The 16,169-nt window shown below is 37.6% G+C and overlaps 2 protein-coding genes across 2 annotated transcripts; both read right to left on the reverse strand.

Annotated features, from left to right (window-relative positions):
• Positions 1-12,663: 12,663 nt before the first annotated feature.
• On the reverse strand, positions 12,664-13,275 carry LOC122312599 (protein FAR1-RELATED SEQUENCE 5-like). Its single transcript, XM_043127248.1, has one exon. The coding sequence runs from the start codon at positions 13,273-13,275 to the stop codon at positions 12,664-12,666; it is 612 nt and encodes a 203-aa protein (XP_042983182.1).
• A 320-nt stretch (positions 13,276-13,595) lies between these two features.
• LOC122312600 (protein FAR1-RELATED SEQUENCE 5-like) lies at positions 13,596-15,830 on the reverse strand. Its single transcript, XM_043127249.1, has 3 exons — positions 15,558-15,830; positions 14,774-14,921; positions 13,596-14,647 (listed from the first exon to the last, which is right to left on the reverse strand). Exons 1-3 carry the CDS (start codon positions 15,828-15,830, stop codon positions 13,596-13,598), a joined length of 1,473 nt encoding a protein of 490 aa, XP_042983183.1.
• Between the last annotated feature and the right edge of the window lie 339 nt (positions 15,831-16,169).

Raw genomic sequence — 16,169 nt, forward strand, 5'->3', positions numbered from 1 at the left:
TCCCTTCTCCCTATTCCTTCTGCATATTTCCAGATGATATGCACTTTTTACATTGAATTGTCCATTCTTTGTATGGGCCCATATTAGCTTACTTGGTAGACCTGATGAACTAATGGGTAAACTACATACTAATGCTGCCTCTTCTGCACTCAGAATAACCTTAACCATTTCCTCCTTCCATGTCTCAGAATAACCTTAACCATTTCCTCCTTCCATGTCTTAGTATCCACATCAATCAATTTTTCAACCTTTGCATCTACTTCAAGTAGTGTTCTGGGAGTTTGAACTCTTAAAGTGGACAGTTTTAGTATCCATTTATCCCCCCATATGTTGATATTCCTTCCATCCCTTACTCTCCACACTAGCCCCTCTTTCAATAATTCCAATGATTCCCATAGGCTCTTCCACATAACAGATGGTCTATGTCCTAGTTTCGAGTCCAGTATCTTTGAATGCCTGAAATACCTATCTTTAAGGACCAAAGCAGCCATAGATTGAGGTTTTATCAAAACTCTCCAGCATTGCTTTACTAAACTTGGCCATCTAAGCTGCTATTTCCTTACATAAACTCCTTTGGAAGCTTAAACACAGTCATGTGGTAGGTTGGAATAGCTTGTATAACAGGTTTTAACAACAGCTCCTTACCTCAAGGTGATAAGAACTGGTTTTTCCAGTTACTAATTTTCTTCCACACTCTATCCTTAATAACTCTATAAGAGTTGTATTTAGATTTACCAATCATAATTGGTAAACCTAATTACTTTTCACAGTTATTCAGCTGCCTAGCTCCAATGTCCTTCATGATTCCTTCCTTTACAGCAGCTTGGGCTTTTGGATTGAAGAAAATTGTAGTTTTATGCTTGTTTAAGCTCTGCCCTGAGGCCTCTTCATAAAGTTCTAGGAATCTTCTTATCTTTTTCCATTCCTTCCAACTAGCCTTCCTAAATATTATACAGTCATCTGCAAAGAGTAAATGAGTGACCCTTATACCTCCTCGAGCCACTGACACTCCTTTCAATTCTAATCTTCTTTCAGCATTGCACCTAAACCTTCTGAACACAAGGAAAAGATAAGAAGACAATGGATCTCCTTGTCTTAACCCTCTTGTAGGCATAATAGTCTCACCTAACTTTTCATTTATTAATGCAGCATATGACACTGAGGATATACACTACGTAATCAATCCAATCCACCTAGTTCCAAATCCCAGCTTCCTCATAACTGCCTCAAGGTAAGGCCATTCTACCCTATCACATGCCTTAGAGATATCCAGTTTTAGAGCCACGCTGCCACCCTTACTTCTTTGCCTCGTTTGCATAGAATGAAGTACTTCATAGGCTGCTATTATGTTATCTGAGATTAACCTCCCTGGAATAAAGGTACTCTGGCTTCTTGAAATGATTGCATCCATGACTTTCTTCAGTCTATTGGCAAGAGTTTTTGCTATAAGCTTATACACAACATTGTATAAGCTTATTGGCCTAAACTCATTTATAGATTTGGGATCACTGACCTTAGGAATCATGGCTATATTAGTATAATTCAGGGCTGCATCCATCCTTCCACCATTTAGAAACTAAAGCACTGCTCCACACACATCACTACCCACAATATGCCAAAAGAATTGAAAGAAACAAACTCCAAACCCATCTGATCCTGGTGATTTTTAAGGCCCCATCATCTTTAAGGCCTCATCTACTTCCTCCTTTTTAAAATTCTTCTCCATGGCTTCATTCATTTCATCTGACACTTTTCTCTCCATCTCATCTAGGCACTTATTAATCATTTTAGCTCTCGGATTTGCACTCTTATACACATCATCAAAATGTTTTTTGAAGCCTCTGCAACTCCATCTTGTTCAATTCTCAAAGTCCCCATACCATCAACAATTGATAGGATTTTACTCCTCTTCTTTCTCTGATTTGCACATTCATGAAAAAACCTTGTATTTCTACTGGCTATACCAGTTCCTTTTTGCCATTTATTTCCACATAGTATCCTCCTATTCCAACAAATCTCCCACCTGCTTTTGCAACCTCTTCAACTCTTCTACATTATGGGGTCCCAAATATTCCTGCACTTCTTTTATTCTTTTTGTAATCAATTCAATCTCTTTAACTCTCCTTCTATATTTTCTCTTAAAACTTTTCCTAAACATCCCACTACATGATTTCAATCGAGACTGCACCATTGTCACATAATCATTTATCAGGATCCCATTATTCCACACTTGCCTTATATTTAATTCACAATCATCCTCTTTAACCCAGCTAGCCTCAAATCTAAATGGAACTTGCCAATTATTTTTCCTCTCTATAACCCCTCCTATTGACACCAATATAGGAAAATGATCTGAACTTCTCATTGGCAGCCCCTCCACTCTTACCCCTCTAAACATCTCCTTCCATTCACTATTTGCTACACATCTATCTAACCTCTCTTTTGTAAATGATAGGTCAGAATGCCTATTACTCCATGTATAGAAGCCATTACAGCAGCCCAAATCATATAGTAAGTTGTCCTTTAACATTTCTTTAAATTGATGAGTTTCAAACCTCTGCCTGCCCCCCCACCCACCTTTTCATTTTGGAAGAGAATCTCATTAAAATCCCCCATCACATACCATGGTGCCTTCTCTCTTGGCTTCAAACTTCGTAATAGATCCCATGACAACTTCATTTTCCCCATTTCAAGATGACCATAGAACCTAGTAAAGAGCCATCTCTTCCCCTTTCCCTCTTCCCTAATCTTAGCATTAATGTGCCAACTAGAATAGTTCTTGATTTCCACTTCTTCACCACTTCTCCAAAACAAAGATAAACCTCCCTTCTTACCCACTGGATCAACTGAAAGACAACCTTCTATTCCCAATCTTCTCTTCAGACTCTCTAGTCTCCCTGCTTTAATCATAGTTTCAATATAAATAAAATAAAATAAAAAAATAAAAAACCATGTTGGCCTTCTTATCCTTTGCCATCAGGCAAAGGTCTTGAACTGTCTGAGGGTTGCCAAATTCTCAGTAGTTCCAGCTAATAATCTTCATAATGCCAAGCGGGGCTGCCGCCCCTATTTCCATTTCAACAATATGCACCTCTTCCAATCTAGCCTTCTTCTCTACACCCTCATCCCTCTTCTCCCCTTCCATATTTTCAGATCCTCTTTTGTTCATGGAACTAAGGATAGACAATTTACCTGCATTTCATCTGCCTCTAGCTCTTCTTTTCCAGCTGCCCTTCCTCCCTCCTCGGTGAGTCTCCTTTTGAATCTATGCTTCCTCCATAGCCACCATTGAACTATCACCTTTCACAGATAGCTTAAGGTTTGAGTCACTTAAAGCCTCAACATGAGTTTCCTTCTCTAAGCTCTGATTAAGATTGTTTGACTCCACCCCTCCCTTCAATTCATCTAGTTGACACACTAAAGTATTCTCCCCCTCGACCTTAGTTTCCACTCCTTGCTCATCCCCTCCTACACTCCTTTCAACTACTTCCTTCAACCCTTTTCCCATCATCAACTACTCCCTCCTTACTCTTTGAATCTGAAAATAAGCCTTGTGAATCCTCATTCTTAGATTCACTATTCTTTTGTTCCCCTCTCCTCTCAAACCATTTATGATTCCCTAGTTTGAGAATATTTGAAAATAGTTGTATTTCCAAACAGGTCCTTAATCAACCTCAACCCAAACTTACCTGTAGGCAATAATTCTCCCAAATCACCAACCATTGGCACAACTCCAATTAGAAAGCCTTCCTTATGCTCCCTCACCTCTTCCACTCTTTCATGTCCGTAGTCTTAGGGGTAGTAATTTGTGTTTACGAGTCATGTTTGTATCATATCAAGTTAAAGACATTCGATTATATAAATCAATCCAAATCCGACCAGTTAAACTAAATGTGTTAAACTTTCAAACCCTAACTTGACCGATTTAAATAATAGATCGTGTCATATCACTCGTTTGGAACTATTTAATAATTAATTAGGAATAAGTCAACACGACACGACTCATTGCAATTCATTTCATGTAAATGAGTGGAATTAACGTGCATAATCCATTTGACCCGATTAACATGTTTCACATAAAAATTAAACATATATGTTTATTGGTAACCATAATATCTAAAAAAAGAATAAGACTACCTGCTAATAAAAAATATCGATATTTTTTTAACTCTAACATATAATAAAATTAATATTACAAACCTACAATAACAAATATAAGCATAGATCCAGAATTACAATTCCAACAATAAAAACATAAGCATATTGAAAAATATCAACATTACAATCCAACAATAATAAATTTGTAAATTTGAAATAAAAATTAAATGAGTTATTATAAGTTGATTTTTGATTAAGCAGGTTGACTTATATATTATTAGTGTCTTAATGGGTCAACCCATCTTGATCTAAACTCATTTATATCTAATCCCAAAACTGCTAATTTCGTGTTGAGTTTGTGTTAGATTCACAGATCGTGTCATATAATGTCACACCTCTCCATACCAACTTTTTTTTTTTCAAGTTTTTGTTATTTTTCTTTCCATAGCTCATAAAATGGTCCACGCACCTATTTTTTGGTGCCCAAAGCTTTACATGTGTTGCTCCACCATACTCATTGGCTGATTCTTTAGTCCCAAGAGAAGTGCAGTTGGCTGCAAATAAAAAGAGTAGCTCCTGAACAACTCAAGCTAGTCTTGTATATACTTAGTTCGAACTGAATTAATTTAATAAATGAGTTGCTTGCAAACATTAATATTAATTCAAATATTAAATAAGGAGAATTGTATAAACTCTACTTGATTCAATTTAGGCTCATGAACAAAAGTCATTTAAGCTCGATTTAGCACATTTGAACTTGTTTGAAACTCATGATATGCCGTTATATATGTATATGCTATATTTATTAAATGCTAGCCAAGTTTTATATACGTATAAACTCTACTTGATTCAATTTAGGCTCATGAACAAAAGTCATTTAAGCTTGACTTGGCACATTTGAACTTGTTTGAAACTCGTGATGTGCCGTTATATATGTATATGTTATATTTATTAAATGCTAGCCAAGTTTTATATGCTTAATTATGTATTATTAATTATTTATAGTTTACATTATTTAGTATATTTACTATGTTCCCAATGTGTGTATACGATATTTTGTATAATCCTTTTTATAGAAGATATTTTATATAATTAGTTATCGATATTTAGTTGTGTATTTTATTATAAGTTATATGATAAATCAAGCTATTTTATATGAGAATTGATAGAGTTACCTCAATATAACAACTTGTTTACAAGTATGTAATAAAATAATATTATTTTAAATTTTATTTTAACTTTTACTTTTAATTTGATGGGATAAAATTAAATAAAAAATAGTATTATATTTAAAATTGTCTACAAGTTGTGAATGGGGTGTTACCGCTCATTTTATATTAGTAATGCAAGTTATTTTATAATTTTAGTTAATTATGTATTATGTAATATAACATTAATGTTATATATTAGTTTTCTAATTGGTATATAGATTATAGTCAGGCAGAACTGGGTTGTAGATTGGGGGTGGTAAGTTTTAAAAATTAATCTTATATATTGTAGATATAACAAAGGTGAAATTCTGAGTTGTGCTCTCTGCCTTTTAATGGCTATCGAGAGAGTGTATATATATAGTAAACTGTTTACAAGAAAGATGGAATCAGTTACATGAAGTGATATATATATAAAATAGTAAACATTATCTCCTATAAATCTGAGTTGGAGACGTCGGTATCCGAAGACTTTGGGATGGACTTGGAAGCTTTTGAATATTTGAATTTGAGTTGAGTTTATCCTTATCACGCCCCTGCAAGTTCAACGGGGGAAGTCGCACATTGAGCTTGTCTCGTAGATGAGAGAAACGCCCAGAAACCAGTGGTTTGGTGAGCACATCGGCTATTTGATCCTTGCTAGACAGGAACCGGACATCCAATGATTTATTATTAACTTTCTCGCGGACAAAATGATAATCTATTTCGATATGCTTAGTACGAGCATGAAAGACGGGATTAGCAGCCAAATAAGTTGCGCCTATGTTGTCACACCATAGCACCGGGCGAGAAGGAATAAAAATCTGAAGTTCACGAAGTAAAGATAATAACCATAAAGTCTCGACAGTAGCATGGGCAACAGCACGGTATTCGGCCTCAGTGCTTGAGCGAGCCACGGTGGGCTGCTTTTTGGAGCTCCATGAAATGAGGTTGTGGCCATAATAGATGCAGTAGCCAGAGGTGGATTTACGATCATCAGGTGAGCCAGCCCAATCCGCATCTGAATAGACGGAAAGTTGTGTGGAGGGGCTGGGCTTGATGAGCAAACCAAAATCAATAGAAAATTTAAGGTACCGCAGTATGCGTTTAACGACAGTCCAATGGATGTCTGTTGGCTTGTGCATAAATTGGCACACTTTGTTCACTGCAAATGAGAGGTCGGGGCGAGTAAGCGATAAGTACTGAAGTGCTCCCACCACACTGCGGAATAAAGTTTCATCAGGGCACGGGTTGCCATTAAAAAGTGACAGCTGCTGTGAGGAGGACATGGGAGAGGACACTGGCTTAGCCTCTAGCATGTTTGTGCGTTTTAAGAGACTGAGAATGTATTGTCTCTGAGAAAGAAGAAGACCGCCGGATACAGGAATAACCTTCACGCCTAAAAAATAATTTAACGGCCCCAAGTCTTTCACTGCAAAGTCACAGTTGAGCTGAGCAAGGAGATCAGTGATGGCACCTGAGTTTGAACCAGTGATTAAAATGTCATCGACATACACCAGTACATACATGATAAGTGAATCCGAGGCATAGACAAAGAGAGAGTTGTCAGACTGAGAGTTAATAAATCCGAGAGCCACCAATTTGTCACTAAGCCGTGAGAACCAAGCCCGTGGGGCTTGTTTTAATCCGTATAAGGCTTTGTTTAGCTTACAAACATGAGTGGGATATTGAGGATGGACATAACCCACCGGCTGTTGCATGTGAACAACTTCAGAGAGAAAACCATGGAGAAAGGCGTTGCTTATGTCTATCTGATGAACAGGCCAGGTGTGAGACACGGCGTGACTAAGAACCAACCGAATGGTTGTAGGCTTGATGACCGGACTGAAAGTGTCATCATAGTCTAACCCATGCTGTTGATGATAGCCCTTCGCAACGAGACGGGCCTTCCGTCGTTCAGGCGTGCCATCGGATCGGAGTTTTGTTTTGTAAACCCATTTGTTACCAACCAAGTTCATGCCAGCTTCATAAGGAACTAAGGACCACGTACCTTGCTGCATGAGAGCTGAAAATTCTGCATCCATGGCCTCACGCCATTCTGGGAATTTATGGGCTTCAGAGAAGCATGTGGGATCGGTGGGAATGGTGGAAACGGTGAGTAGAGCAGTGGGTAGAGGGTACCTGGTAGTGCCATCACGATACTGTTTGGGCTTCACAATATTGTTCTGTGATCGGGTGGTCATTGTGTGAGAACGAGATGGAGGCAGTTCAGTCGGCAAGGCAGCTTCGGATGGAGTCGGAACTGGAGATGCAGTTGGAGGGGACGATGGGGAAGACGAAAACGGGGGAGAAAAGACTGTTGACTCAGTAGGGGAAGAGGATAAATGAGACGACGGCGTTTCGGTGGTATCTGAGTGGGATGTGGGACCATGGAGGGATGAGACATTACGAACGGCAGGAGTGTAGCTGTCGTTTGAAGGGACTAGAAAGGGAAGTAAAGTGGACGACGCAGGGGGTAATTCGGCATGGACTGAAATTGATGTGGGTGGTTTGAACGGAAACAGAGACTCATCAAAAATTACATGCCGAGACACAATCACTTTGCCAGAGGTAGGATCAAGACATTTGTAACCTTTGTGGAGATTACTAATGCCAATGAAGACGCATTGTTTGGACCTAAAATCCAACTTGTGTTTGTTGAAAGGTCGGAGATATGGATAACAAGCACAACCGAAAACTTTCATGGTGGAAAAATCGGGTGCTTTGTGAAATAATTTTTCAAAAGGGGAGATGCCGAGAGGAGCAGTTGGAAGGCGATTAATAAGATAGGTGGCCATGAGAAAAGCATCATCCCAAAAACAATGAGGAATATGACTGTGAGATAATAAGGATAATCCGGTTTCAACAACATGGCGGTGTTTTCTTTCAACGGACCCATTCTGTTGAGAGGTGTGAGGACAAGAAACACGATGTTGAATTCCCTCTTTGTGAAAATACCGATTAAGTGTTTGAAATTCACCACCCCAGTCTGTTTGAACACATTTTATTTGGCGATTAAATTGACGTTCAACCATTTTTTGAAATTGAGAAAAAATAGTCAAGACATCAGATTTATTTGCAAGAGGATAGAGCCAAATAAATTTGCTGAAATGATCAACAAATGAAACATAATATTTATTTCCTTTGGTGGATAAAATAGGGGATGGACCCCATACATCGGAAAAAATTAAATCTAGGGGATAAGCAGAAATAGATTGAGAAACTAGGAAGGGAAGACGATGGCTCTTCCCTTGTTGACATGCAGAACAAATACTCGGAGTTTTATTTGAGGAAACTGGAAGAGAGAATTTAGACACAAGATGCTTTACAGTTTGATAATTGGGATGTCCCAAACGGCGATGCCACATTTCCAAAGAAACACGTTGACAGGAAAAAGACTGTGATGACGACGAGACGGAAGATGGGAATGGGTAGAGACCATCTTTAGGCGTGCCTTGCAGAAGAACCTTCTTCGTGACCTCGTCCTTCACAAAAAAATGGGATGAGTGAAACTCAATAAAGACATTATTATCCTTGGTAAATTGGCTCACAGAAATAAGGTTCTTTTTAATTTTTGGAACATGTAAAATATTGGGAAGATGAAAAACAGATTGTGAGGATTTAAGTTTAGAGGAACCAATGTGAGTTATAGCCAAACCTGCCCCGTCGCCTACTTGAATTTGATCCAAACCATTATAGGACTCGGCATGGAGATTCAAGTTCTGAAGATCATTGGTAAGATGATTGGTGGAGCCGGTGTCAGGATACCAATTGGTATCAGTCGGAGCATGGTGTGCAGTAAGAAATGCAGACATGTTGTTTGGCATGGTTTGATATGCCTGATCAAACCGATGGAAACACTTTATAGCTAAATGTCCAGTTTTGCCACAGATCTGGCACACTGGGCGATGACCACCAGGAGAACCATGTCGACCACTACGGCCCCTACCGCGGCCACGTGAACCTGAGTAAAATGGAGCACGGCTTGAGTAAGATGGCTTACCAATAGGACCACGAGGTGGATCCGTGCGAGTTGCAACATTGGCAGAACCGATGGTAGCTTCAACAGCTTGAGTATGTTGCTGTAGACGTAACTCAAAATTGAGGAGATGCCCAAAAATATCTTCAAGCTCCATGGGATCATCCCTTGTTTGAATGGACGTAACAATGGGATCATAAGATGAATCGAGGCCACCAAGCAGGTATGAGACAATTTCTGCATCAGGAATAGGATGTCCGATGGCTGCAAGAGTATCAGCCAGAGATTTTACAGTTTGAAAATAATCAGAAATAGACATACCACCCTTTGTGACAGTGGAAAGTTGTCGGCGAGTTGTGGAGAGACGAGCTCGCGAGTGAGAGGAGTACATTTTTTCAAGTGCAGACCATACCTCTCGGGATGTGGTAGCGCCAATCACTTTGGCAAGGATGTTTTCTGATAAAGAGGACATGAGAATACTCAAGACAATCTGGTCTTGATCAAACCAGTGAGTAAACTCTGGGTTAGGAAGCAGAGGAGGGACGGGAGTTGATTTTTCAGCCTCTGGGTCGGGAATATAGGGGGCAGGTTGACGACGACTTCCATCGACATAGCCAAAAAGACGTTGGCCTCTGAGATATGGAGTGATCTGAGCTCTCCATAGCAAGTAGTTTTCACTACTCAGTTTGATGGTAACCAGGCTTTGGATGCTAGGAGGGGTAACGGCTGTGTTTGAGAGAGATGTGGAGAAGAAAGCGGAAGAGGATGCCATTGACGTAAGTCACGTAGGCTCTGATACCATATAACAAAGGTGAAATTCTGAGTTGTGCTCTCTGCCTTTTAATGGCTATCGAGAGAGTGTATATATATAGTAAACTGTTTACAAGAAAGATGGAATCAGTTACATGAAGTGATATATATAAAATAGTAAACATTATCTCCTATAAATCTGAGTTGGAGACGTCGGTATCCGAAGACTTTGGGATGGACTTGGAAGCTTTTGAATATTTGAATTTGAGTTGAGTTTATCCTTATCAGTAGAATTATAATTTAAAGTTTAAATATTCTTAAAATATTTTAGATTGCTCCCCAACACTCAAATACATAGTGTATCACTCAAATATCCTTAAATCCATTCACATAATAGTCTTAATTTGACATACTAAAAAATCCATCTCACACATGACACAATGTGTTTTCAGCTTTCTTACTATTTGAGCCTGAGAGAGTAGCACTGACACATCCAAACAAATTGGAAAGTAGCACTGATACAGCCTAAGAGAGTAGCACATACACGACATGCTGAAAAGCCTACCTAACTACCTCTATACCATGTACTCAGTCAAATGAAATTTCTTTTACCAAACAGCATGAATTTTAGAGAGAGCAAAAATAATTCTTTTTTCATATTTGAGTTTGAGAGGAAACAAAGCAAGAAAAAAAAAACCACATAACTCAGAAGTCTACCCCAATACTATAGACACGAAAAGTAAAAGAAGTAAAATATTTGATCACTATCTCTTTTTATTTGCCTTTGGTGTGTACTGTAAGGTTTGTTTAGTTTCATATCATACAAGTTTTTCTTTCTTTTCTGTGCTTACATAGTTACATAATTTTTTTTTTTCTCATCAGAGTCATTCACGACTTCTGATCAACTTAAAATTTTGTCTTCCAAGCGTAGAAGCTGTCAAAGTAATACAAGGATAAATCCATGATTGTATTCCACAGGGACAAAGGGTTATCAAAGCATTTGTAAAATTTTCTTTGTGTAAAAGATGTATCGATTATGAAAGATGAAAATAAATGTGAATCTATGTTTCTAAAATTACCAAAACTAAGAAACTTAGAGAAAGTGTGTAGCAAATGAATTAAACTTGTAAGAAATAAAAGAACAAATACTTGGGATGCAATTTTCACCCACTGATTTAGAGATGGATTTACTTCTCTTTTCACATTCTTTCAACCATGATCCTATTCTTAGAAGTCATGGTCGGATAATATAGCAATGAACAACAATTCTTGGCCTAATGAAACTACTTGACAGATTATATAACAATTGTAAAATAGTGAAAGAAAACCATCAAGGTCTTGTTACTTGTTCAAGTATTAATTGTGCCTTTATGTTTATAACTAATCTAAACCAAGAACAAAGAACTTCGATCATTTCTAGATGTAAACTAAAATATCATCCAATAAGCTAATTCTTGAAATTAAATAACATTGAAGAAAATTCACTCCAAAACAATCATAGGTTACTCATTGAATCCCAAGCTCAAAATCTAGTCTATCATCTCTAAATTAGTAAAATGCTTAAAAAATGATGAATCATAACATTTCAAATTACTGTATGAAAATAAATGCAGAAGAATAAATAAAATAAGTTGAATGAACAACTAAGAAATAAAGTTGGGAAAACAAAAGAAAGGGGAAAAAAAAAAAAGAGAACCGACCGACCAAGTTCTAAACGAAAAGAAATCTGAGAGCTGAAAACCCAAAAAAAATAAAACAAGTCGACAGCAACTAATCCGGAGAACCCAAGAAAAAAATAAATCCAGCACCAGCCGAAAAGTAAGAAACGCCGAAATCCCACGATCTGCAAACAGAAACCAACACAAGCAGAAAAGAAAAGAAAAACTAAAAACAAGTTATTAAAAAAATAACAAACGACCAAAGTTTGGAAAGAAAACCACCGAAAAAGATAAATTAACTTCACTCAGGTTCCTTCAGCGAAAATGGAAAACGTAAAAGCAACAAATTCCAACCGACCGACTAAATGAAAACTAAAAGAAACAGAAAAAAAATAAATCCCAACCGAGAGAGAGAGTTCCCCCTCTTCTCCGTCTGAACGGAAAAAAAAAATAAAATAAAACTCTGCTTTCTACTCTGCTGCCCCCGTCTAAACGAAAAGCAAAGTGAAAGTAAGTCAAAACCAGCCGCCTCCTCCTGTAAGAAGGACCCCACCGACCCCTAGACCTAAAACTAAACACAAGTAAAGTCAAAATAAAATGCCTCTCAGGTCTGAAATGCCCCTGCTTTGCAACGAAATCCAGCGTGAGGCCATGAGCTGCGTTGCTCTGCTGTGTCCGAGTGCATGCTGTCTGTCCAGCGTGATCTCTTCGGCGTGTGTGAGCGTCTTAGCTTGCAGCTCCTTTTGTATTTGTTTGTGACTTGTTAAGAATGTCTCTTTATTATAATATTTCTCTATACTTAAAAAGGGATGTCAGCAACTCATATATTTCTTTCTAAAAGAAATAATTGCCCTGCAGCGTATAAACATGATATGAGAAAAGTAAAATTAAGATATTTATTTTGATATAAAACAATTGCATTATAAATCTTTTTAAGCACAAAAAAATATTAAAATTTATCAATGGACTCAAGTATCATGATCTATTTTTGCTACATAATTAAGTGCTCCAATGTAGAAAGGAAAAGACGTGGAGGATCTTGCACCGTTTGTGAAAAGTTCGATATAACTTGACTTCTTCCAATTTGATCATCATTGGTGGGCACCGCTTGTGAATATTCAACATGCTCTTCCATTGCAAGCAACTCTTTGTGAACCTTCTCCAATGCAAGTGTGAAGTGCTTGTGTTTTTCTGCTGACTGTGATGTAAGTTCGACAATGTCATAAAGTTGTAACATTGACTTGTTTTTTCTCATCGTAGGATCATCTTGTCGTTGGCTCAATTGGTCATCAAAACATGGTATGTCAAGAATGATTCGATTCTTAGCATTAATAGTCCATCTGTTCAGAACATAATGTTGTAGCAATCCATTTAACTTCACCTTCTTGCCAAAAACACACAAGATATGCTTACAAAGAATTCCCATAAACTCCCACATATGGCATGTACATGTAGCATGTACTTCATCACCCTCCAATGTTACTTGGTAAAAAGGTGTTTCTTTACCATGAGCTGTCACTCCATATGTCTTGGCCTCACCAATCACATTCAATTTTTTTGCTTGGTATCGTAGACTATTGAATAGCTCATCTTGAAAGATCATGAACGACTTTCTTGTATAAACCTCACTCCATATGTCTTGGCCTCACCAATCACATTCAATTTTTTTGCTTGGTATCGTAGACTATTGAATAGCTCATCTTGAAAGATCATGAACGACTTTCTTGTATAAACCTCAGCTGCCTCTTCTTCAATTTTAAAATGTGTCTTCATTATTGCCCTCGTAGATTTTGTTTGCACATCCTTTTCTCTCTCTTTAAAGTAACGTGCATCTATAACTTTTTCGTACTAATGCACAAAGTCACTAACCATAGTGCTTGAACGAACATAATCTTTAAAAAATTTGTTCATGCTTTCACTCCTCTAAGTTGTTGACATACTGGCACAAAATGTTGAACGCAAGTACGCTGGTACCCATTTATCCCGTCGACTGTAAAGATTTTGCAGCCAAGTATTCTCTCCTAACTCATACTTCACCACAATCAAAGCCCATTCTTGCTCGAACTCATCAGTAGTAATTGTCTCATGGACGTAATGACGAAAATATTTTTGAAATTCCAGAAATTTGTTGTATACATGGGCCAAGTGTTCAGGAAACTTTTGTAAGATGTGCCACAAGCATAACCTATGAGTTGTATTCGGGAGTACCTCAACAATTGCCTTAGCCATCGCCTTGTCATCGTCAATAATTATTGTTGTAGGAGCACGCCCAAGCATTGCCTCTTGCCATGTTCTCAATAACCATGTATATGATTCCGCCGTTTCATTAACTAACAAAGCACAACTGAACATTATAGTCTGATGATGATGATTAACTCCAGAGAATGGCACAAACGACATCTTATAAATATTCGTCAGGTAAGTGTCATCAAATGTAACGACATCCCCAAAATATTGGTATGCAGTTCTTGATCGCGCATCAGCCCAAAAACAACTTCCCATACACTCATCATTGTCAACTTGCATGGAGAATACAAACCTAGGTTCTTTGAGTTGTCGATCAAGAAAGTAGGAATACAACCTTTGTGCATCCCCCTCAAATATTTTTCTTCTTTTGCTTCCCATGTAATTTTCTACATCCTTGCCAATACAACCGACATTAAACTCACTACCTGAGTCTTGACTCAACACTGACATTATCTTCCTTGTCGGTACACCGAACTCATTCAAAGTCATAATAAGTTTTTTTTGAACTTTAGTAACTCCCCTATGTCCCCGAAGAAAACTAGTGCTTCTTGGTGTAAGTAAAATATGGTTATGTCCAAACACAAACTTATTGACTATCCACTTTTCACCACCTTTCTTTATTCCCATTATTGCTTTACATCCAATTTTTGTCTCAGCAGGTTCAGGGAGTATTCGATCTGTAACATTCCGACTAACCCGCCGAAATCCTTCCCTTGTGCAAACATAGTCTATTGCACAAAGAGTTTTATCATCTCTCGATAATCAAGTATGATTTGTCCAGATTGCAAATCCTTTACGCCTTGTATATGCCTTGTAATATGCTTGAGCGTCTTCCATCTCTTCAAATACCATACCAATGAATGGCTCTAACGGACTACTGCTTGAAGAGGGCTGCACATTCACTCCATCTTCAACATTAACATAATCTTCAACATTCACATTACATTGAATATCCGCACTTTCAGCCTCAAGTTCATCACTATCAAGATTCAAAATTGGTTCCTTCAATACAAAACCACACAATCAATTAGAACTCATTATAATCATTACAAATGAGTTTATACAACAAACTTCAAGTTGAAAAAGTAGTCTATTTTCATAAACAACATGCTTTGTATTTAATTCCATAAAACTATAAAAATATATATATGAAAAAGCATTCAGTAAATAAATGATTCTGTATGGTAGAAAAGCAGAATTATCTCTAACAGCTCCCAAAAATTAAATTTGCTCATTTCATATCAATGCAAGTAAGAAATAAATGCTGAAGACTAACAAAAGATGGTGGCATCTCCACGCCCATGAGAACTAGAGAGCTACTCAATTAGATTTAAAATCATATTATTGTTTTTTCCCAATTACATATAATATTATAATGAAACCGTGAAACAAGTAAATTTTCTACATCAAGAAATGAAAACAAAAACAAGCCTCCGTGTGAAATACCATCTTGTAAACATAAAAATATTATGGGCTCCACTTATTATCGGCAACAAATCAATAATTTACATGCTCTATTTCTTCCAAGCAGACAATAATCCATTTAATACATCCGATTTAATCCAATTTCATAAATAAGAAGTTGAAAAAAATTGGAATTTGTGGTGGGCAATGAACCAGTTGCGGCGGGGGAACTACCTGAGAAACACCAACGTCGCTGGAATCAACCATGAACAACCGTGGATGATGATGATTCATGGTGGGCAATCGTTCAGTAGTGGAATGCAATCGGCCAGTAGCAGTGGGCTGAAATTGGGAGAAATCGGTGAAGGAGGAATTGGTTGGCGGTGGTTTTGGTAGTACGGGGAGTGGTTTGGACATGAATTGATCTGGGGCCGAAACGAACTGCTTGAGCGCGAGGCAAAATCCGTGTGAAATTGAAAAGGAACAGAGAAAGCATTGTAATCCCATGCGCACAAGTGTAGGAAAGGTTTAGTGAAAATGCTGAGGTGGCAGCTTCTAAGTGGAGGGCTGCTTTTTAAAGAAAAGAGGATGGACCGCTTAGCAGCGTTTTTGTTGATATATTTATTGCTACAATAAACTTCAAGTTGCAAGAATTGAACAATAGATTTAATGACCATACAATGGAACTTCTCATTCTTAGTGTTGTTTTAAACCCTAAAAGTGTATAAAAATAATTTAAAATTGATGATATATGCAAATTAGTTGAGAATTCTTATTCACATGATTTTACTGAGCAAGAAAAATTTCTTTTGAGAATTCATTTGCAGCGCTATAAGCTTGATTTGC

Source organism: Carya illinoinensis, chromosome 6 (assembly GCF_018687715.1).
Source record: "Carya illinoinensis cultivar Pawnee chromosome 6, C.illinoinensisPawnee_v1, whole genome shotgun sequence".
Taxonomy (NCBI): Eukaryota; Viridiplantae; Streptophyta; class Magnoliopsida; order Fagales; family Juglandaceae; genus Carya; species Carya illinoinensis.